General features: G+C 44.4%; 1 protein-coding gene across 5 annotated transcripts in view; it reads left to right on the plus strand.

The window, feature by feature from the left end:
* LOC136778196 (max-binding protein MNT-like) overlaps positions 1-23,541 on the plus strand; it is a 33,543-nt gene that overhangs the window by 4,645 nt on the left and 5,357 nt on the right. The window contains exons 1-8 of one of the 5 annotated variants that reach the window (XM_066734822.1): positions 8,185-8,436; positions 9,428-9,806; positions 17,908-18,259; positions 18,881-19,049; positions 21,821-22,004; positions 22,074-22,342; positions 22,582-23,065; positions 23,150-23,329. In XM_066734822.1, coding sequence (XP_066590919.1) covers positions 9,512-9,806; positions 17,908-18,259; positions 18,881-19,049; positions 21,821-22,004; positions 22,074-22,342; positions 22,582-23,065; positions 23,150-23,329 — 1,933 coding nt within the window. In that variant the 5' untranslated portion in view covers positions 8,185-8,436; positions 9,428-9,511. Of the gene's footprint in view, positions 1-7,588; positions 7,661-8,184; positions 8,437-9,361; positions 9,807-17,907; positions 18,260-18,880; positions 19,050-21,820; positions 22,005-22,073; positions 22,343-22,581; positions 23,066-23,149; positions 23,330-23,541 lie in introns of those variants that run through there. The other 4 variants (XM_066734823.1, XM_066734825.1, XM_066734821.1 and 1 more) reach the window with 4 other exon arrangements.

Here is a 23,541-nt window from a genome sequence, read left to right on the forward strand (position 1 = left end):
AGAAATGCCTTAATATCAATTATTTACACGAACAAAAGGAAAAATTGCTCAGTTCTGAAAGATTTGTTTATTTTGCAAAAGTATAAAATATATAATTGGCACAACGAAGAAACATATTGGTCGTTTAAAATTAAAAATTACATAAATTGTAAAAATAGATTTTAAACAGATTAATATATCTTTTGTTTATTATTGAATCAGTGACGTCAGAATTGGTGCTTGCGGATAAAAAGCCAAGTGGAGGGGATAAAAAACAAACCACAAATGTACATCTACGTGGAATGTAATTGTGCTTTGGGCTGTAAAAGTGTCAATAGTAGCGCCAGTGTGACTAGGCGCGCTTAAATTATAGAAAATAATAAATACTAAGGTCCAGGGAAGAGAATATATCGTTGACGGGAAAACTGAGAAATGGAGGAGCACTAGGATATAGTAAGAAAATTAACTAAATATGTGAAAGCTTGACAGCTACCATCAGTTAGTTGCCATCAAAACTAAAGGTGTGTGTGTATGTGTGTACACATCAATTTCACAAGCATCATTTTTACGGCTTAGAAGCTAATAAGCCGTAGTGTTTCTCGACTTTCGCGCATTTCTCGACAATGTGCCACAAGAATATATGCAATGCAAAATGTAGGCTCCGTTTGAAAATCTCAAGTGACCTTCGATCAATGATCCAATGTCAGATCAAGGACTCGTTTTTTTTTTTGTAAAAAAACTTTTATGAATTGAACATTGACAAAAAAATACTAGAGGTTGGATAAATTGTTTAAGCACAGAGTCACATATGTGGGAAATAGTAATAGTAGTTTTTTTTTTGTGTTTTTGTATAGTTGTAGCAAAACTAATGCGCGCCCGCTACAATACCGTCATTAGCCTCGCTATTAATTGCATTAATTGCGCGATGAACCGGGCGGTAATGAGTGCTGGTAATTAACGCAAAATTGAACGAGAAGTTACACTGAGAAAAAAAGTGTTTGTTTGAGAAAACATGGATTGGCTCAACAGATATTAAGTTTAATGTAAATTATGGTAGTGTTAGGCACTGCAATTATTCTTTTTGGTTAAAGTTTCTGCGTGTGGAGGCTATGTTGTGTCGATCTTGCTGGCAACGCCGTAAAAACAAGACATTTTTCTTCAAAAATTATCCGAGGAAAAGAAAATCTTAAAGTAGATAGGCAATTGATATGAAAGTGTCTGTCATCTCAGTTTGAGTAAAATTTTTAAGACGATTTTCACACTGAAATAGACTTTGTAAATTGGCTGAAGGCAACACATGTAAAATTGTAATTTTGCTTGAAACAATTGAATATACGACCTGATATAAAAATTAAAAATTTTCAAGTAATTTCGGTAAAGGAATTTACGTTGTTAAAAAATGGCTTTGTATAATTTTTGTCTAATGTGCAATTACACAAATCGTGATAAATGCGTTGCTACAATTTTACGGACACGTCTGCATTTGTTTTCATTAAAAAAAAATTGACCATTTCTCTCGTAAAGCTTTAAATCTACTCTTTTGCAAGTATTTAAAAGTTTACGAAAAATAGACCAACTATAGATTGTTCTGTAATCAGTCATTAAGCAAGATCGTTTATCGATGGACGATAAATTGATTTAAGCACGCGATTATTTTAAAAAATCCTGACGTGAATTGTTTATAAGCAAGATAGTACACTAAATTATTCGAAAAAGAGGATGAAAAAGGAATTGAGAATTATTATTTTCGTTAGCAAATATTTTAATCGAATCCATTGATTCAAACGCATTTTGTTCAAACAAAAGTGTATAATGTAAATATATTGTATTTTATTAACATATTTCCTTAATAACGAAATAATTGAATCAGACATGCAATCCAAAGAACACTATCGAAAAAATAAAATATTTGATTCCTATGTAGGAAACCTGTAATGGCTCGATCAATGGTATATTTTCCTTCAGTCCATTTTGTATTTACAAATAAATATTTGTATAATTAAATTACACGAGGAAAAAATGTTTTGTAATTACCGTAAAAGAAATTTAATTGGTAGGACTAATTTCGAGGCAAGTTAGCTGAAATGAAGAAAAGCATGAGAAATGATAAACGCGCAAGTACTTTTTTTCTCCGTGCAAGTATTCGCAGCGTGGTAATCGCTGGAGGAGCAAATCGTAGCTCGGCTGAGAGAGCTGAGGATTTTTTCGAAAGGAGCGCTCCGTAGCGCGGGGGTGGGGAAGCTAGGTGGAAGGAAGGAATCTATGGAGTAGACTGTAGCTATAATGGCAATCGCTAGACCAACTGGCCGATTGCCGTCACGTCCCTTAGACGTTCCCGCGTTTTCCTAGGTCAACGACTCGACCGGCCGATCCTGTAAAGCGGCTCTTGACACACGCCAATGGGTTCTTGAGTATATAAACCAAGTGCTACGCTACACGCCATACCATCATCGCTCCAACTTTGTTCCCAGATTACATTGATTCTTACCTTCGACTTTTCAATGAGTCACGATTTACAATAAAACTCTCAGCTTTTTCCACAACGTGCTGGAATTAGAAAATTACTCCCTGAAATTGCATCAATTTAGAAAACCTCCTCCTGTCTCGTTCCATTCTTGTCGCATCGTTCCTCATTGTCCTGCTGAAAATGAGAAAGAGACTTTGGACGGATTTCACGTAGGACCGTGAGACTGCTACAAATTTTCACTTCAAACGCTACAAATTTTCGTGCTCTTGCGCATGGAGCATAAGAATGTTGCGTCTCTCGTGACGAGTTTGTAGTCAGGGTTGACGAGTGTTTACAAGGGCGTGCGAGAAACAAGACGAGTCTCGGATATAGGGACCGAGAGAGAGTGCGTGCCTCTTGAGTGAGAAGGAGAGAGAATATATGAAGAAGGAGGAGGGGGGGGGGGAATGAGAGTTTGCGTCGATGGTGGGGGAGAAAGGGACTGTATAGGAGAATGCAGGATCCGACTAGCAGCGTGTGTGCACAAACGTACATACGTTTATGTGTATTCACATCTACGTTAATACGCTACAGGTATAGGTCACTAACACGGCGGTGGAGGCGCGGAGAAAGGGTGGCGGAAGTTGGATTAGGTGGGAGTGCGGAGAGCTGTGGAGGTTGCTAAACGTCAGGTCGAAGCGTGGACGGTGACGTGGAAGGGAAAAAGGAGAAGAGTGAGATGAGAGGGGGGGGGGGGGGGCAGAATGGATTAAGCCAAAAGGACGTGGAACTAGTAGAAGGTGATTTAGTCGCGGTACAGGAACAAGTACGAAAGCGCGGATCGCGAGGCGTACGGAAGAGAAACTAGGTATAGAGGGGTCGAGGTTTGGGCGCGGGTGGGGTGTCGAAGCCTTGAAACGATAAAGAGGGGAAAAATGAATGTATGAAATAAAGTAGGAGAGAGAGGGGGGGGGGGGGCACTCGAACAAGTAGCGGGAGAGCAGTGGCTTCGCCGTAGTCAACACTGCTGCTGTTTGCGAGCGCTACAATTCCGCGTATAGGGAGCGCGCGCGCGAGTAAAGGTGGGAGTACCCTGTACCGGTTCGACAGAGGGAACGAGGGGTCGAGGAGGGGTATAGGAGTGCGAAGGGATCCCGGTCACTGACTCTAGAAACTACGGCGAGGCTTTTGTATTTCATTCAGCAACAACAGCAGCAGCAGCAACGATCGTGCCTGCGTGGGGAAGCACGGAGCGCCACCTACTCGATGCGCGCGATAACAACCTTCGAAGAGAACCAGTCACAACTTTTTCCATGATTATCGCACGCGGTCATCTGTTTTATCGCGAGTTTGTCTCCGTTGCCGAGCCGTGCGCGTCGTCCGTGGAGTCCCGGGGGATAGCGCGCGCCGTTCCGCGAGCCTACTTTTCCTCATGACTAGGCGAGATACGCGCGGGAAGGGGGGAGGGGTGGAGGTGGCGAAAGAGAAAGGGTTTGGGCGAAGGGAGGGGGGGGGGGGGTATACGCGTCTAACCGAGAAAGCGGTGCATTGTACGCTGCAGGATAGAAGGAAGGAGAAAAAATTGCTGGCGTGCAGGTCAGATCGATCTACCCGGCTCCCGTAGGTCCGCGTCGACGCTCTCGTGCACGCTGCGACAGGTAGAGATAGCCCCCGGAGTGCTCGGGCCGCGTGCGTCGACGCGCCAAAAACCTTCCACAGGTACCTGCTGTTTTCGCTCGCTCTATCTACCTTCGTATCTCGCTTGAAATATTGCAAAAATCTCCGTACGCGTTTCGTTGGTCCGAAGTACGATTCGACGAGAGCCGACTCGTAGCTCGATGACACCTAGCGACGAGCGCGATGTCCGAAGAGGAGTAAAGGGGTTGGGGGGGGGGGGGGGAGTCCAGTTTGAGTTTTGCCAGCCGCTGCTTGCCCGAAGCGAGAGAGAACGCCCTGGATGTTGACAGTCGGTGAACGGCTTGGAGAGACGAAAACCTGACGTGGATGTCGGCGAATCGCGCTCCTTTCTACTTTTGCCAGACCCCTTTCCCCCTCCCTCCTCTCCCTCCTGCTACTCCCTCATCAACAACTGCTCGGATTCTTACTGCAGAATGTTACACTCTTAAGCGCCACAAAAGAATGCGATGAGAATTTCTATCTGTGCTCGGATAGTAACTTGTTTTATGCAAATTTTTTAACCTAATAAGGTGGCTTCGATTCTCCATAATTGAGCACCATTCTCCTTGCTGGAGGTTAGCGTCGTTCGTTGCAAAGGTAAAAGTTTGTGGAACATTCTTTTGGATTCCTTGATGGGGATCCGAGAGGAGGATTTTTAAGACACAAATGAGTTAAACTCTTTTTCTCTCTTTATCTTTGCGCATCCGGTTCGAGCGTGAGCTACGCATGGTCATCGGCACGGTTGTACGTGATTATACGAGGCAACGTGTGTCAAATGCTCGTTTATATACTATACCATTCTTTGTTCGATCTATGTATATACTTAAATGATATTTTACAACCACGCGTTCAAGCCCAATTCCACGACTATCGCCTCCTACGTTCCTCTCGTGACGCACGCGATATTTGATCTATACATCAGGATCACGCTCTATCTTCACCTCTCCAACTTTTTTTTGCTTCACTTTCTTTGAGTTACCGTCACAACTCTTTTACCAATTGAGAAAAGCAGCCCGGCCTACACTCCCATAGTATAGGCTTTGGCTACGAAAAGTACGAGGTCGAGCTTACAAGAGCGTTACAAAACGAAGAGACTTTGAAGCCTCTGTGTATGGGAAGCGATTGAAATTTACAAATACGAGTAGGAAGAGACGCTGTAAACAATGTAATTCTCAGAATGTTTTCAACTCGAAGAAAGAACGATGCTCGCTGCATCGAGTCGGGACAGGAATGAATCTGTTTTCGATCGTTTATAATGGCTTGTAAATGTTGGGCTTCGAGGTGTGTCCGTGCATTCCGGGACCGAGCCGAGGAAATGTAAACACTCGATTCTAGCGTGTTATAACTTGTACATACTGGTGCATTCAGTGGACATTTTCAGAGCTTTTTCTAACTATGTCCTGGGGCCATCCTGAAACGGTGATGAGCGTGAATCATTCTGTAAAGTCTCGTAGATACGTGTCGCGCACTGTCAAATACAACTACATCCTCGGCAATCTATCCACGGCTCTCTCCTTGTTTAGCAGCTCTGGATGCGCAATGTTTACGCGCAGCTCGAGCGAAGCACTCGTAAGCCACTTACCGTCTCGCTCGTTTACTGGCGAGCGCGCTCTCTGGCAAAATGCATAGGCTCAGGTTGAGCTACGAAAAAAACTTTGGCTTTGGCCGATAGCCTCTCCCTTCTCCAATGCGGAAGAGGGGAGAGAGAGAGAGAGAGAGAGAGAGAGAGAGAGAGAGAGAGAGAGACCAAAGAGAGTAAAATAGCTACGTGAGATATAAAGGTAGTGCAAGAGGGGAGGGGATGCGGAAGGGGGATAGAGAGAGAGAGAGAGAGATTGTGTGGGAGGGAGGGAGTGAGACGGACAGGAACGGCAGGAGGGTACCTCGAGCGATATGATTCCGACAGAGAGCGGTACGATGCAAGCCGGCTCCGCTCCGAGATCTGCGACGCAGAAAAATAAAATTCTGCACACGAGCCGTCACGTTTTCGCGTTCTCTGACCTCCTTCATAATAAGCCGGCCGCTCCTCCGTGCAATCTCAAAGAACACGTGCCGAGTCTGGCATCTTTCGAAGCCGTTTTAAGATACGCGCAATTATCGAATACTCCATTAGCACCGCATAATCTATATAGAATTCCTCGAGATCCTTAAAAGCCCGTAGATTGATCTAATCCGCTCGGAGATCCACTAAAAATCTCATGTTTACCGATGAATGTCAACGGTAAGCGTCACACCAGCTTGACAGCTTTTATATCTTTAAAAATGCGTGGGCGGCGGTGAGTTCCCCTCCAGCTCTTTTGCAAAGCGAGATGGACTGGCTAGAAGAGAGGAGGAGAAGAGGTTAAGTAAACCGGCTCGAACATTGATGTACCGTTCGCGCACTCGTTTCGAATGCCAGCGTTTGTGGTGGCTGCTACAATCCGAACGTTGCTCCTAGCTGCGAATTTAGGCTCTCTCTCTCTCTCTCTCTCTCTCTCTCTCAGGTTGGCGATTAATATCGGCCCCATGGATGGGCCAAGGGCTAAAGGGTGCAAGGCTATTATATCAAAGAGATAGAGAGAGACAAAGCGTTGTGTCTTCAGCATGATGAACGAGTATAGGAAAGAGAGTACGTACGAGGATAGTCGTAGCTAAAGAAGCGAGAAGTACTGCTAAAGGTGGAAGAAGGCGCTCGCGAAGCGACGGTAAGGGGGGAAGTGCGAGCTGAGCGGCGAGCACGCGGGTGCTCAATGCGCATGCGCCTTGTCCCCGGCGAACCCCCACCAAGCGCGTCCGGCCGCGTGGCGTCCTGATCAATCTGCGACGCTGCCAGATTTTCACTCGTTGACCCCGCTCGAGTGCGACAAAGAAGGAACGTTGCGGCGGGGTGCGCGCGGGGACGGAATTGCCGGGGACCGTCGAGCCAGAGCCACGCTGTGTGTGTAAACCTTACCCCCCTCCAATCGTCCACAGGCAGCGAGCTTTCTTCTCCATCCCCACCGACTCACCACGTGGAGACGCGCCTCTCTCAATTTTTCATACCTTATCGACCTGTGGATTCATCGCCTGTGCACGCTGTGCGCACCCAGCAAACCCAGGAAGCGTGCAAACCCCTTTCCAATTCTCCCCCACCTTCGCACCCCGGATATGCACATGCACTTTCCACACTAAAAATGTACTCTCCACTTTTTCCCACCGGTCGTTCCCGCCAGATCGATTACCGATCGGGAAAATATTCGGCTAGAGGGGTAGTACTTGAAGGCTGACACCAGAGACCAGGGACACCTAACATTTATAGGCTTCGTGTGCATGCAAATTTTATTCGCAATCAATCTCCCGCAACTTGTCAAGAAAATCTGCCACAGCTTGTGCTTCTGCACGTGCGTGTATAGCTTTGCTTTTACCTAGGTTATGAATCAGTTGCTTAGCAAACATAGACGAAGAGGGAGATGTAATGAGATAGAGAGAGAAAGAGATGTCTCGTTACATCGCGTTGTTACATTACAGGTGCCAAATTGAAAAGGGACCGTGAACACCAAGATGACTTGTTCTGCGAGGAGAAGATGCTTATTATCGACGGTAAGTAGATACCGCAAAGGGCTATATCCATCCTACTAGAATAAGACGTATCGAGAAGAGTTGTTTGGAGAGTGCAGCGCCAGGGATTGGTCAGCTGTTTGGAAGCTGGCGCATCGATCGATTTAAGTTGGGCAAACTGCTACGAGAGAGCAGGCTGGAGCGTCGCTCTTCTCCACGTGTTGTACTTTGGATTTTATGGACGGTGGGATGGGATTGGATTGGTTTGGTCGGTAGGTGGCGTGTGGGGGGGGGGGGGAGCCAATTATGGGGAGGATAAGGAGCGGTGGAGGGGGAAGGAATCGCGCGCGAGCGACTGGAGACGAGTGCGAGCGAGCAGAGTCACCTATACCGCGGTGAGATTGAATAAAGAATAGGTGGAGGGGGGGGGGGGGGGTGACGGTGAGAGAGCGAGGCGAGGTCGTCATCGGTGCCTCGCTGCGGAGGGGGTCGAGCGAGGGGCACCCGCCGCCGCCGTCATCCTCAGGTTGGAGGCGGCAGCACTCGAGTTTAGACTTCAGTCGGCACTCGCGACTCACGCGGTACGAGAGTTTCGTTCATTTCCCGCGAGTACCGTCGCTCGTGAAATTCCGTGCGCACGGACACACACTCCGTCATCTTGTATCGCCTCGCACAACTATCTCTCGATACCAATTAGTAATTACAACCTGACCTTGCGCTCTTATCCCATTCATGGACTTGTCGTGTCTTATTTGCTTTACAAATATCGACAGGTTTTCCGATTCTTCCATTAAACAGCCCACCGCGTTCGAGTACCGGTTGGATTTGTTTTCTTGCTTACCTCTCTCTCTTTCTCTCTCTCTCTCTCTCTCTCTCTCTCCCGCTCGCTTACTCTCTCATCTTTTGCATGATATGCCCACGTGGAGAAAGGTCAGCTGGTATATCCACCGGCGCGCGACTGTCAGTGATTTCTTTTAAGAATTTCCTATCATTGATCCAACCATTTACTATCGACTCGATGCAATCATATAGCACCACGTGCGCTTCTTGGATAACAGGGAGTCGTGGACGTAAAGTAGTAATCTTGTGACGTCAGGTGAAACAGTAAACGTGAGCACGTGTCAGAGTTTAAACATAACTTAATACGTACACGGTCTAATAAAACCTTCATTGATTTCTTATATATTCCGATAAACGCGATTCATTTTACAGTCGCTCTTCAAACACAGTCTAGTGTAACACCGAAGTAGTTCTCTAATTGTTGATCCAAACGTTTGATCTACCGTATAAAACCAGCAGCATACGCGCATCTATTTTCGCGTAGCCCATCGGCGAGCTCGAGAGAAAAGCGGCAACATAAATCTTAAAGGTTTCTGCCAGGAAATATTTGCACGCGAGTTATCACTGCCGTTGGCCATGCGCGCACTCGAAATTCGCGAGTTGTCCGAGTGCCGGATGAGGGATAGTTGTGATACGTGGAAGGAAAGCGGTTTGAAAGGAGGAATGAGTTGAAGTGAGAAAGAGAGTTGTATATATATATATATATATATATATATATATAGGAAAAGGAAGGAAATTGGAAGAACGAGGGGAAGAAAAACGACGCAAAGACGTGAGAGTGCGTGGTAGGGGTTTGGACATTTTGAAAAGTAGATGAGTAATAGAGCGGAGGGGTGGTGGGGGGAGTAGGAGAGAAATAGTGCTTTGTAGAGAGAAAGAGAGAGAGAGAGAGAGAGAGTAGCGTGGGAGTGGATAGGTGAGAGTGAGACTGTGTAGGTGGCTAAATAGCATCGGTCTTCGTGTGCTTAGTTGGTTAGCCGTGTCCGGACGCGACACGCGTTTAGTGCGCGTTGTGGTGGTGTGTAGGCTGTCGGGGCGTCTCTCGAGCAAAAAATGGGCGTTCTGCTGATGGAAAGCGCACTGGCGATCCATGCTCGCACCGGCCTAAAGCTGGACGGCGACGCCGCTAAGCAGGTCGCACCGGCGGCGACCTCGGCAACCGGCCACGAGGATCACGAGCGGACCGATAACAATGAGAGCGGCCTGATGGACGCCAAGAACCGAGCGTTGTCCTGCGGCGCTGCGAGCACCGCTCAGGTCGTCGGCATCGTTGGTCTTCGAGTCAACGAGCCCGTTCGCTGGATGCCGCCCCCGCCCAAGAAAAAATGGATCCGACACTACCTGCTCGGTGAGCCGACTAGATCGCTTGAACGATCGCTAGCTTCCCCTTCCTCCTCCCCTCTTTTCGCATCTAACGACTTCTTCTTTGCGACCGAACGCTTCCTTTTGCTTCACTCCCCCCCCCCCCTCCTCCCTAAAAAAAGTTTTTCAACAATAATTCTTCCCCGATCTGAAATTCTTTGTGTCCTACGACAATGTGTATTTTTCTTTTATCGTGTTATTAAGGTGCGTTGCAAAGTTTTCTTTAATTTCCTTTCGAACGATTACCGATTGGTGTAGATTCCACAGCTGAGAGGATCTTCGTGGAGAACGCGTGTGTATATAGACTATAGCGCGCGTTTGGAAGGGAAAAAATAGCTCGAGGAGAAACGCGAGACGTCTGGAAATTTTTGTAACGCCATTCGGTACAGCTGGTATAATTTTTATCAAAGGCTTTCTTCGCTTATCTTTTTCGCAGGATCGATCGTGCAGGCGCCAATCTGCTCGCTCAGGTCGTGCTCGTACTTTACTCGACTTTGATAAAACCAGCCAACTGAACCAAGATAAGGTTTATACTCTCTTTCTCTATGACGAGACTTTTTGCGTCTTGAATTTTCGCTCGCGATATTTCAGCCGATATCGAGCAGTCAGTCCACTAGACGCGGACACTATTTTCATATTAATCGCGCGCTCATAGTTGCAAAGAAAAATTAGTCCGTTTGCAACCGGATCTCGTTGAGCGCGCTATCGAATCGAGAAAATTGATTCTATTTTCGCCACTCGGTGTCGACAACTTAATCCAATGAATATAGGTATATATATATATATATATATACGTATATACATATATATAATTGTATTTAAACGACGGGCAGACGGTATAAAGCCGATATAGTGTTTCAAAAGCGAGGAAAAAAATGGGCGGGAGGAGGAAAAATCTCCTAAGCGAAGAGTTTGCAGTTACCAAATTACTTAACGTTGTGTTTGCTCGGTAAACCGACCTCGAGATATCGTTTCCTATTATTTCGCACGATTTTTTCTCTCCCGCTATATTAAATATATATATAGCGTATACATCGCAGCTGGCAAATATGTGGTAATCGATATAGCGCGGCGAACAGCTAGGTAAATCACTGAGCAATTAATTCCACAGAGTTTTAATTATCTTCCATCAATTGCCAGTGATCCGATTAATTCGGTGTAAGCCTTATTCGTTCGCTTATATTGGATTTCGGTTTGAACCTTCAACATTTTTTCCTCTCTCCCAATCATTATTAATTCACTATGCAAATTTTCGCGATCGAATTTGCACGAGGCAGCGCGTTACGTGCAATTTACGTCAAGCGCGTAAATAAAAACTTATTAGATAATTCTCTCTTGCGAGAAAAAATATGGCGCTGTCGCGCGGATTTCAATTTAATATCGTTACATCACGCACGCTAAGAATCCGATAAATATTCAGTAGTAAGCTGTAGCGCGCGCGCGTCCCGTCATGAGCCTCGCCAAGAAGACGAGAGATGTATTTCTGTCAATCGTTTCGTGCTTATTGACAGTTTGGTCGCCACTCCCCCCCCCCCCCCCCCCGATTCGCTCCACCAACTCTCTACTCCGCCGCCGCTTTGTACGCTATATTTTCGCGTTGCGTTTTCGAGCCGCCTCTTACCGTCCCGAATTTAACCGCCCCCCCCCCCTCCTCCCCACTCTTTATCTCTCCACCGCGAAATAAAATCAGCCCGAAAGAGAAAAAGATAATTCACATTCATATTGATAAATGAGATCGTGCTGAATGGCTTGAAAAATCGATGGGTAATTTTAGCTTTATTTCGCTTGACGGTGAACCAATCTAATTCTCGCTCTTTAAAAGCGAGATTTGTCGAAGATGAAGACGCGTACGCGCTCTCCTCTTCTTCTCCACACCTTAGCTTTCAATTAGAGGTTTGATAAATTTGTCTAGCACCAACGGCGCTTTCTAGCGTGACCTTGCACAAGTGCGAGATTTAAATGCATGCGGTTCCCTCGATCGTAGATTTCGTTACACGCGTAGCGCGTTTTTTGCGAGCGGTGGAGAAACTTTTCTCTCCCTACCCCCTACCCCCCCCCCCTCCCCCCCCATGCCCCTCGTAGTTCCCTCTCTCTCTCTCTCTCTCGCACACATGCTCCTTTTCAAGCATCTAGAATGTTTGGACTTGAAGCGAATACGCGCACGCACGGCCTATAAATATATTCTTTAACCGAACGTCGGGTTCTCGCGTTACAGCAGGACTACCGATCAAGCTGCCATGCCAGTTCGGCGATGTTCAAATGAGATCACGATCAGCATTTAAAATCGCGTCCCGTCTCGCTAAATCATATTATATGCTGCAGACACCAAGCGGTTTGTCTTCCTCTCTCAAAACGAGCGAGTGATCGATGGATCCGAAAAATATTAAAAAAAACGCTATTCCTCGGTCCGCTTATACTCACACAGCCGATATACTTTCCTTCGTTGTACATGTGTTATACATATACGGGGTGTTTGGTCGACCAGAGCGAACGATTTTGGAATGAAAATTCTTCCTTTTTCCTTACGTAATTTTTAACATTGATCCAATCATATTACGATGAATTAAAAATTGTCCTTCGAGATCTCCTATTCGTCCATCGGTAAACTCGAACGATGCCTGATTAATGGGACAAGGTCATCGAATAATGATACCCAATATAGCGAGCCTCAAACACAGTCGATCTTTAATAAGTTTCTAGCTGGTGTATAACGTAGATGATAATGTTGTGAGAATTTATAAATTTGGCACGATAGTTGACGGGACACCCTGTATATACCTATAGAGCACAAAGTGGAAACATCCGCTTCTAGTTTATGCGAATTTGAAATAAATATCACACACACACGCACTGTGCTACGGGGATTTCGTCATGTGTTGCAGATTATCGCGAATCGCCGGTCTCGATATTTTCAGTTGTAAAAAAAGTGGACACGCTTACATTTACATACGATTACTCTGACCTCGCCTCCGAAGCTGATTTTATGCCGATTTCGAGGAGATAAAGAGACGAACGGGCATTGAGTTCTTTTTTTACACATCCTAAAACTTATCGGATCCGGTATCCTCGGTTGTAAACCGGCGAGTTTGACTTTTACCAAGGAAAGAGAAGCTGACGAAAATTAGTATCGAGGCAATGATTTGCTGGAGCAGTGGCGTAGGCAGATCGCGTTGGAATTTTCGTGGGATTGGTCAAGGTCGGGAGGGAGATTCCGTCGCACTTTTGTTTCGCGATGGAGTAGTAAGCGAAGACTGGCGCCACTGGCCACTGGTGGGACAGTCACTCGGGCATTATCGCTATTCAAAGTGTCGATCTTGCGGTAAACAACGCCGTTCCTGCTACTGGATTTATCGCCGAGTATACCAGTCACGGATTGTTGTCATACCAGCGTGCCTTGATTCCTCGAACGACGCTACTCGATGCAACTTATTTAACGACTGAAAATTCCTCGTAAACCGTATTTTGGGTCAGAGCTGCCCCCCACCGGAACTCTTCGAGTTTGTTTCGACGCTCGAGTATGACAACAATACCTCTCGATCCTTCTCTGAGAAAACCCCCGCATGGACCCTCTTCTTCGACGGCAATAAGCTTTACTCGGAAAGCCGCCAAAACACCGTATATCCAGAAATGTACGCGCACAAAGCTACAACGGATCAATTCGCGTGTCTACGCCTGTGGCACCGAGCAATCGTTAATAACGGCTAATTTGTAACGTTGGCTAATCACGATGATCCCGTAATAAGAGTTGTAGCGTGCAATATAAAGTCTCGGGATGGGTTATCTGTTTTTAGAAAGGTGCAGGCTGATTAATATGAAATCCTAATAACTGTTTGCGGGGCGCGGGAGTGATCGAGCGAGCGAGCGAGCGAGCGAGCGAATAAGACTGGGAGGAAACGAGCGTTGTGGAAGAAAATTGGAAACCTTCTTAGAGTAACGCGATGGTTGACTGTCCGAGGTTCAACGACCGTGGCGAACAGCCGCAAATATTTTGCTCGTTATACACAGCAGCCTAGGGACGCGTCTCCGTAGCTAATAGGCCTCCAAATGTTGGTAATTATAGAACAATTTTCATCGGCACCTGCTAAAAGGAGAAGCGGAAAAGCAAAATGGTTTCCAAAGGACATCGCAATCGATCGTATAATTCACGCGAGAAAATTACACCTTACCGTTGGCGTGCTCGTACTTTCCAACTGGACTTACGTCTTGCTCTATACTCCTCTCTCTCTCTCTCTCTCTCTCTCCTTCAATGTGCGCGACGCGGACACTCACTTCCGTTCTCCAAAGGCCGTTCCACTTTTTAATGAAAATAATCTCAAATCGAAGCGTTTCTCGAATATTGATTCTTTTTATATCTCAGTTTTTACGTGTAACGATACGTGTAATGGATTCATCCCTATCTCGTGCATGTAAGTCTTCATCGACCACTCCTTAATGGTATTTTACGATTTATACGATAAGCTCGATCGAATCTTTATGAAACTTGTTTCTCAACGCGAATCTGATAAGCTTCTTCGATGAAGAGGAATCATTAAACTCATGGCTTTTTCCACAGATGAATAAATACCGGACACTCTTTCTGTGTCACGATCTTCCGATTCCCGCCTATCTCTCCAACGTTACAAATTATACGTTCTTGTGACTCTGTGTGTGTGCGCGCACGTATTTACAATGGTGTATTGTGCGCATGCGCGGGTGAGGGTTCAATGTAAAAAATCAAGGGGAACTGTCCAACCGATTGGCTTAAGATCCGAAGGGAGCATTGGATCTTGAGGCGGGAAGGTTTTTTTATGCTGCGCTTTATTGCAAGTTTGCGGAGCTTTACCGAAATAGCCAAAAGTAATATTCCTTGCTGTGTGGTCGAAAAGCCAAAACAGCAGCGGCGGGAGTAAATGAGACCATGCGAAGAAACCGGAGCAGAAAACAGAAATCTTTGGTATTTTTGGTGCATAGTTGTAAGTGTGTGGAATTTTGCTAACAAGTCGAAGAGGAAAATGGAGAAAATTTGCAAGGAATTAAATAATTTTTAAAGGATCTATAAATATAGGAGTCTCGCATGTTCGACGTGAAAGTGATATGATGAGCTATAAAACGATTAGAAGAATAGTAATAAAGAGCACTATAGACAATATTATAGCAGAAGAGCTGTATTCCTATTATTATACACGTAATCCTCGTGTCGGCTTATTCCGTTTTGACTTTCTGTTTTCCAGACGCGCAATTACGTACGGTCCTAATAAGGACGAATAATCCAATATAGAGACGCGCGGATCTATAGATAGTAAAACGTCCTGTATTTCTCCTATAAGTGATGTCAGTGTACACTTGGTGCTGTTTATTATTCATCTCTAGGGCCCCTTCGGACATATTCATCATGTACAAACCGATAGAGACAGTAAGACGGTGTACATTTGTTCTACAAGTGTTGTTAGTGTGCACACTTGCTACTACTCTTTGAATCTCCATGGACTTTTCAGGCAGAATTGACGTGCAAACTAACAGCAGACGATACAAAATCTAAATTTTTATTACAATTGCTGTTAACGCGCAGTACACTTTCCACCGTTAAAACGAGTAGCAAAGAATTTGGATTCGTGCAGGGTACTTTAACATGCTCGTACCTCGGTGGAGGGATAGTGCTAGGGTCCCTAGGAGGAAAAGAGCGATAGACAGCAAGGCAGACAGTCCGCATTTGCGATATGCGAGCTCGCGCGCTTATTGCTGCTTGTTGCATCTTGCATCCCCGCCTTTCGGACGAGAATAGCTTTAGGAAACGTTGAGTTATGCAGTATACCCTGCCAAGTCTTGGTACATGAATGGGTTAGTTAGATGTGCGTACACGTGCTCCACTAATTTATAGTGCACTGCCTCGCCACTCGGCAGGCTTCTTCGCAGGAGATGCGTGCAGCGTGCGTATTCTTAAAGGCGCCAAACCTCTAGCGATTATTCCATCTATCTATAGCTCTCACTGTGACTACCTCCTTTCAAACTCAATGAGATTCCATCAAAAATTCCTACTTGCTCATTTACACACACACACACACACACACACACAATTTCACACTATACCTTGCTCTAACAATTAAAATTGATAAAATCACGAAAATCTCGCGTTTACATTATTCACTTGAAATTTTGACAAATTAACAACCCGAGTAGAACATTGACAGTTGTGCTTTAATCGATTGGACGAATCCGAAATTGCGTAACAATTAAATAAGCTTGCCAATTTCTAACGTTTTACTGACTGAAAGCAGTCGAAGAGGATATCAGCTGATTCAGTGTCTGAGAACAGCTGCATGTCCAACCAAGCAGTCCAGCTAACTATAGCACCAATTGAGTATATTCCAGCTGCGATTACCGCAATTTTTCCGCGTACTGTTTACAATATTGCGAAGGCGGTATGCAGAAAAAATTCTCAACACGTCAACGTCGCCGCGTGATATCACCGAGCAGACTCTAAACTCTTCCGCAGGTAGCCACGTGATTATGTTTTCCGAAAGCATATTTCTTGAGGTCTCGCACAGTTATAACTTTGCTCCCTAATTATCGAGCAAGCTCCTTAGTTAGACTGTGTATTCACAGAGCACGAAAGCTGATTTTCCCTTTTCACGATCTCACGTGGATCGACAATCTCTAATTTTACAAATACGCTGCACAGATTTACTTTTTAATCCCGAATTAAATTGAAACAAAAAAAGTCTGACGTGTCATTAGAATTTATTATAATATTCAACGTTGAATGTAATCGACGCGAATAAATCACTTTTACAGAGATCTCGCGATAATCTTGCTCGTAATTACAGTATTTAAGATGGCTTTAAACCGGGCAACCTTTAATCTAAATAAAAACATAAAAAAACTTGCATCGCGTATTATGTACGACAAGTAACTCGGCGAGAGCGATCTAATTTCCTTGCATGTTTATAATCGTCCTTTTAATCGGCCAGTCGAGGGTGATTTTTGCGTTTTATTATTTTTATTCGATGATTTCCTACGCGAAGGCCAGTTGGCAACAATTAGCGGCGCTCACAGGTGGATGATCTTTAATTAGAGCGAGACCTAAAATTATACAGAGGGAGAGAGAGAGAGAGAGAGAGAGAGAGATATTTTAGACGAGCTTCTCAGCCGAAGGAAGCTGACCTTAACGGGAGCGTATTACATAAATAAACAAAGGCGGTAAATTTAAATTTCATGCGTTTCTCTCCGGTAACACAGTCAACCATTGTCTCGGTCCTCGTGTATTCGTTGACTCGGCTCAAACCTTCTTACTCCTTAATGATATTTGCGTAGAATTTGCCAGAGTCGGTGCGCGCTCGAATCTCTAGCAAAGGTCATAATTTCGCAAGGCGAAGAAATTTCGTTGGATTTTTTCTTCGTTAAGGCGTGTGACGTAACTGATGGGAGAGCGTGCAAATGTGTGGGTAAGTGCGCGAGCGAGGGACGCGGCTCGGAGTGATTGTGTGGCTGGAGAAAGGACTGTGTAAGGGGAGGCGGGAGGGAGGGGGGGGGAGTCTTCTCCTTGCTAATCTTAGGCATAAGCACGGCCATTCAGGTTCGGTTCAGAGTAGTTCAGACATAGAATAGAATGGGCCGTGTCTTCGTCGTCGTCGTCGTCGTCGTCGTCGTTGACGTTCCCCGTGGCAGCTCTCTGCCCCTTTGTCGTCTGCCACGCGGAACGCTCGGCATCGCCGAGCATTGCCGCTCCTCCTATCCTCTTCTTCTCAATGTCCCAGAGAATGAATTAACTTTCGGCACACCGGACAATGCCAGCTGTCGCAATAAAATTAACACTCTTTCTAGAGCTCCTCTTCAGGGTCAACGCACCGTCATCCGTCTGCTTTCCAGGCCACTCCAAAACGAGACGATCTCTCCTATTAAGTGGCACAAATATTTCTCGCTACGATTTTACTACTTGTAACGAGTGAAAAGTTTTATAGAAGCTATCGATATATTCTTTTTGTGTATATGTGTAAGATTGTAATACGCGAAGACGTTGTTGATACACAGTGTGGAAAAGAGTTTTGCAAACATTGCAGCTCGACGGATTTTTGGGACAAGAAACTAATTGGATTTTTGTGTAATTGCAGAGGAGGAACCGCTGGAAAATAGCAGGACAAATGGCAGTCACTCGATCGTCTCACGGGGGAGCCCCGTTATACCGAACATGCGAGCCACCCCTCCAGCGGTTGGGGCGAATCATGGTCACCTCACAGTACACACGGTACGACCTCATCATCATCATCAGCAGCAAACGCAACAACAACAACAGCAGCAGCAGCAGCAACAACATCATCATCATCAACATCATCATCACACACAAAACCACAACAGTACGCATAATCATTACCTGGAGAATCACAACTCCAATCATTCGCAACAAGCCGGTAGTTTGATCATGGATACAGAGCCCAGCCACGATAATAAGAAACAAAGAAACGGGTAAGAATGGAATCATCGCTTTTCTTTATTTATTCCAACATTTGAGAGTTTGCGAACGAGTTGTTTAACGCCAGTCGATTAATCGAATGTACAACGTTGGCACAGTGAAAAGCAACGATAATTTATTTTCCCCAGTTGAGAGATATATTTTTCCACGCTTTTGATACATTTTTTGTCCTCGAGGCTATCCGAGCTTTTTGCATTCTCACTCTGTGCGTTTCAAGCATTTTCCTTCTTTTGTCCCTTGCCGGTATGCCGAGTTGACGCTGCCACATAGTACGATTCACGCGGTGTAGCACGTGTCCAGGGTGAATGGCACGTGCATCATGCACTGCTTACCGCGTTGCAAAGGCTAGACAGTGCTTGCGATAAAGATAGACGGAATAAAGTGGGGGGAGGGAGCAGGGGAGGGGGTGATAAACGACAATATCAATAGTGAGAATGCAAAACGACTCGATGCAAAGGAATATTTTTCCTTTTAACATCAGATTTGTATTCCGCATAAAAGCATATCCGCGATACCAATTCACTTTTTTTTTTTTTTTTTTTTTTATTTCCAATTGCTTCTGAAAGTTGTTCTCTGTTTTGGTTCTCGTGTACTAAAGTGTGATTTTTTTGCAGGCCTTGCGTTATTCGATCCGGTACCAGGGAAGTGCACAACAAATTGGAAAAGAATCGAAGGGCGCATCTGAAGGAGTGTTTCGAAATTTTGAAGAAACAATTGCCATCTCAAGAGGAGAAAAAATCATCGAATTTATCGATACTACACGCCGCGAATAGGCATATACAGGTAGAGATTTTTTTTGCCCCAGTTACTGAATTCAACAGTGACTTAAAAATAATCTCCACCAGCGTATAGAACGTTCTGCGTGCAAAATTTTTCTTTCGATATGTATACTTTCATACGGGTTAAGCATTTTAACAAGCGTATGGCGTAAAAATAACTTGAATGGGGCACCTCGATACTCTAGATTTATTTTTGCCTCTGCGTAGCGTCTCGAGCAGGAAATAACGACTACACCGATGCAAGCTACTGAATTTTGCAAAAAAAAAAAAAAGAAAAAAAATCGCCAAACGTCCCCCACTCGAGAGGCTTCCTTGTAGGTCATTTTCAAAATCTCAAGTGGTAAATGCAGCTAAACTACTGGGGACAAATAATCCAACGTGTGTAATAAATCCATTGATACGAACTATCGCAAAACACACACTGGTACAGCGAAAGATACGAGAAGTTCTTCATGAATGTTGTCCAAACAATAGGAGGAAGTGTGAATTTTGTATAATTTTTAACGCGACGTTTCTCGAGCGATTGAACAAATAATAGCGACGATGGTCAAAACACTGTTAAATGGTCATAATTTCTCGCAGAGATTTTTGCATGTAGTTTGCAACAGTAAATATCCATATGAGGGGTGTGTAAGTGATTACTAGAGACGTCCACTAGAATCTTAACTTGGTGCACGAGGCGGGCATTAACTCTTCGTGCAACGGCCAGTCGATTCAATGAGTAAAGGGGAGAGAGAGAGAGAGAGACAGACAGATAGCGAGAGAGAAAGAGAAGGCGCGTGTGTGTACGTGCAAACGCGCTCGCTGGCTCGTTCAAATACGTGAATATATAGTGTTGTTACGTCCCCGCGAAGGTCGACCACACCTCCTCCTTTCCCTTCTTTCACGAAACCGCTTCATCCCCACGCACTGACCCCCAATGTGCTACCCTCTCCTTTCTCCTCCTATTTGCGATAACTTTCTGTCTCCCCTCCGACGACTCTCTCCCCTTCCCTTTCTCTCTCTCTCTTTCTCTCCCCCTCTCGTCTCTACTATATACATTCCTCTTTCACGAGTCTGCCCGAACGCTTTATCTTAGTACAATATTATAAAAAGAAAATCCGCTGAAATGATTATCTGGTGAAATTCTATAAAATGTTTAATCAATAGCGTAGATTCGGTGAAAAATGTTTTTCTGGTTCTCGAATTCAGGATCTCCATGTGAAACAATACAATTTTTCGTTAATTGAGATTTTTTCGTAGTTTTACAAATTTCCATGGCAGATTATTCCAGGAACTTTGGAGCGAAACTGAATAAATTCAATTTTATAAAAACTTGTATCAATTGTGATTTTGTTATTTTGTTTGGGCGGGTAATTATAGAAACGAAATTTTGTAGGAGGTTAAATACTAAAATTTAGTTTATTCAGTTCTATTAAAAATTACCTTTCTCTGGTGTATTTTAATCAATTAATCGATAATCGCCACTGGTATCGTGTTCTCATAAAAATGGATTTATTCGGTTTTGCTCCAAGGCTTTCATTTGTCAGCTCAGCTCTAGATTTTCCGAGAGATTCCAAAGAACTCATTATATTTATAACTCAAGGTGCTCTCTTACTGGACACTGATCCTTTAAAACACACCTGTAATAAACTGGTTTCTATGATGTATATAAATTTTTAACATCTCAGCTGTCCAGCTTTCTAGAGCACAACTGGTTAATGTATTTTATTACACACGCCCAGCACGTGTAACAATGTTCCGCTGTAAGTTTCGCCAAGAGTTTTCGTGCATGCGAAGAAGACAGCTAGAGAAATACAAATTGAGATAATTTTAGCATAATGTTTATAGTCGCACGTGCTAAGCTCTGTGCCTGTGTAAGCTGCATTCTGCCACACTGTAGTCAGCATCTAAGATTCCATCGTTTAGGATTTCAGGCATTGTAATATTTTTTAAGCTCGAAATTAACGTGGCGAATCATTCCTAGCTTCATGCGTGTATCCTGCTCGAAATCCTTGAGCAGCATGGACATTTCGTAGTAATTAGCAATTTCAAGTCGGAGCGTGGTTCCTTGAAAGTATTACGCATTCACGTTTTTTTCTCACAATGCCAGCAAATCCTTCGTTCATATGACGTGGGAGATAAGGCTGAAACGTGGAATGAAATAAAACGTTGTTTACGTTTGCGTGTATATACATACATGCGTATATTAGTGTAGAGTGTCGAATTCGGATAAAAGCAGCTGACCACGTGTTGGTGAGCTGCGCATGCGCTTGTTCGCAAGACGACCTTCGCTGTGTTCCCCACTTTTCTTTCTTCTTATCCTACCGTACTCTTTCTTGCTAGCGCAAGTTTTACCACGTGAGTACCAATACATATTCAAAACCGTGTCACGTGTTTCTTTTCAAAATTTTTTGAAAATTGTCAAATTCCGGAAGAAATCTTAAAAAACTTAAAAAATAAGAAATATTTACTTTCTATGGAAGACTCAATTTAGATTTATGCAAATTACACCAATTTGCTTCAGCTTCGAATTAAATAATTAAACGATGAAAATCACAAAGCTCTAGTATTAGCTATATAAGAAACACGTTCTTGTAATTAAAACTCGCGTCTGGTTCACGTAAGACTTTTAAATTCAATGATTGTTTTTTATTTTACGAAACATCAGCGCTTAAAATTTTATTATAAAAAAAAAGTGAATTTCTGTTAACTTTAAGTTTTTTTAATACGCGCAGAATGTACCTTTTTGCAAGATCTATTAATCGAACGAATATCTTATTTTTTCTATTTCAGACGTTAAAACGAAAGGAAAGAGAGTATGAGCACGAAATGGAAAGGCTGGCCAGGGAGAAAATTGCGATGCAGCAACGATTGGCCGCCTTAAAAAAGGAGCTTGCTGCTACCTGGGATCATATTGATTTCAATACTCTCTTACCAGAACCGAGTACCTCAGCAGACGTTGCGATTGCGAAAAATGGTGAGTTGTTTTTTGTTTCCTTCGTCCATAATCGATGGAGCGCGTTCTAATTGTAACACTTATTACCAGTTTCAGAAGGCATGGAGGTTGATGTTACTGGATTGGCCAGAGGTGGTACGAGGTATAGCAGTACGAGTAGCCTCAGCAGTGCAGCCACTGCAAGCTCACCGCAAACTCTTCAAACCACCAATACTACCTCCAGCATTCATAATCAAGTCACCACAGCGGCTGTCGTATGTCAAACTCAGGGCTTGAACCTTGCCCAAGGGTCCAGGGAAAGTCCACCAGCCAGTTCGAGTCCTGGGGCACCTGCATCTAGCATTCCCACTTCGATTCAGGTAGCAATTTCTCTTCGCACCTCATCTCTTTCGAACCAACAAAATCAGTGGAAGCATCAAGCGAAAAGACTAAGTCCTATTTTTGCAATTCAGTGATCAACTGGTGCTAGATCAACACGCATTTGCAGAGCGGTTTAACCTACATTTGTATAAATCACTTTGAAAATGCGTGACATCATTTTTATATCTCAATTAACAGAAATGTTGAATAATTTTCTAATTTGACTTTTCTTTTATAGGAGAAAGTGAACGCGTCGGCTACTAATGTAGTACAGCAATCGCATCAGTTGCATTTGCCAATCAGCGCGCAGATGCTAAACACGAGTCAAGGTTTGGCTACGATCGTGCCGACTCTTCAGCACATCGGACCTGGCCTCAGGGTGATTCCTGGAGACACGAGGCAGCTTCTGGTCACTCATGCTACTGGCAACAATGAATCGCGACCTTTGACATTGGCGGTTCAAAATTCATCGGATCAATCAAGGCCTCTCATTGCTGTCCAGTCGAACGCTGGAAGTGAGCCAAGACCCGTGGCTCTGGTTGTTCATTCGTCTACAGCTACCGATAATAGGGTTACACTCGTGCATTCTTCTAATCTTTCGAACAACGATAGACCATTAGCTTTAGCTGCGAGTGACGTGAGACCCGTCACTTGTGTACTTTCTGGCAGTGATACAAGGCCGCTGGTTTTGACAACCCACGCTTCAGCGCTAAATGTTTCCAGTGAGTATTAATCCCTATTTCGAGAAAATTATAATCCTCTCGTGGGTCTGGAAAAATGGATTGATGGTTGATTTTATTCAACAGATGCCCAAACCAGGATACGAGCAGGGGATGCACAGTCTACTCACAAGATGGTCGGAGGTGTAACACTGGTCGGCGGGAACAGTTCAGAATTAACGAGACTACCCGGTGGAGCCGAATTGAATATTCTACCGGCAAATGGTGTGTTGCGTTCAGTCAAGGTTCAACCTTACGTTCAAGGAGGTGACCATTCAAATACGATAGTTGTCTCGAGGTCCTGCTTGATCTAACTGTTACACGATATTTTACTCGTGTACAACTCTGAACTTCTTACGCACCAGATACCAAGGCCAAGTCGTACCGTTGCGATTTTGTAATGAATTGGTGCCAAAGCAAAATACCCATTAGCAGAGCAGTTCGTAATTCTTTGTGCGAATCGCTTTGAAATGCGTGAC

This window comes from Prorops nasuta, unplaced genomic scaffold, assembly GCF_024137725.1.
Source record: "Prorops nasuta isolate Cenicafe-Biocafe unplaced genomic scaffold, Cenicafe_Pnas_1.2 PNAS00013, whole genome shotgun sequence".
Lineage (NCBI taxonomy): Eukaryota > Metazoa > Arthropoda > Insecta > Hymenoptera > Bethylidae > Prorops > Prorops nasuta.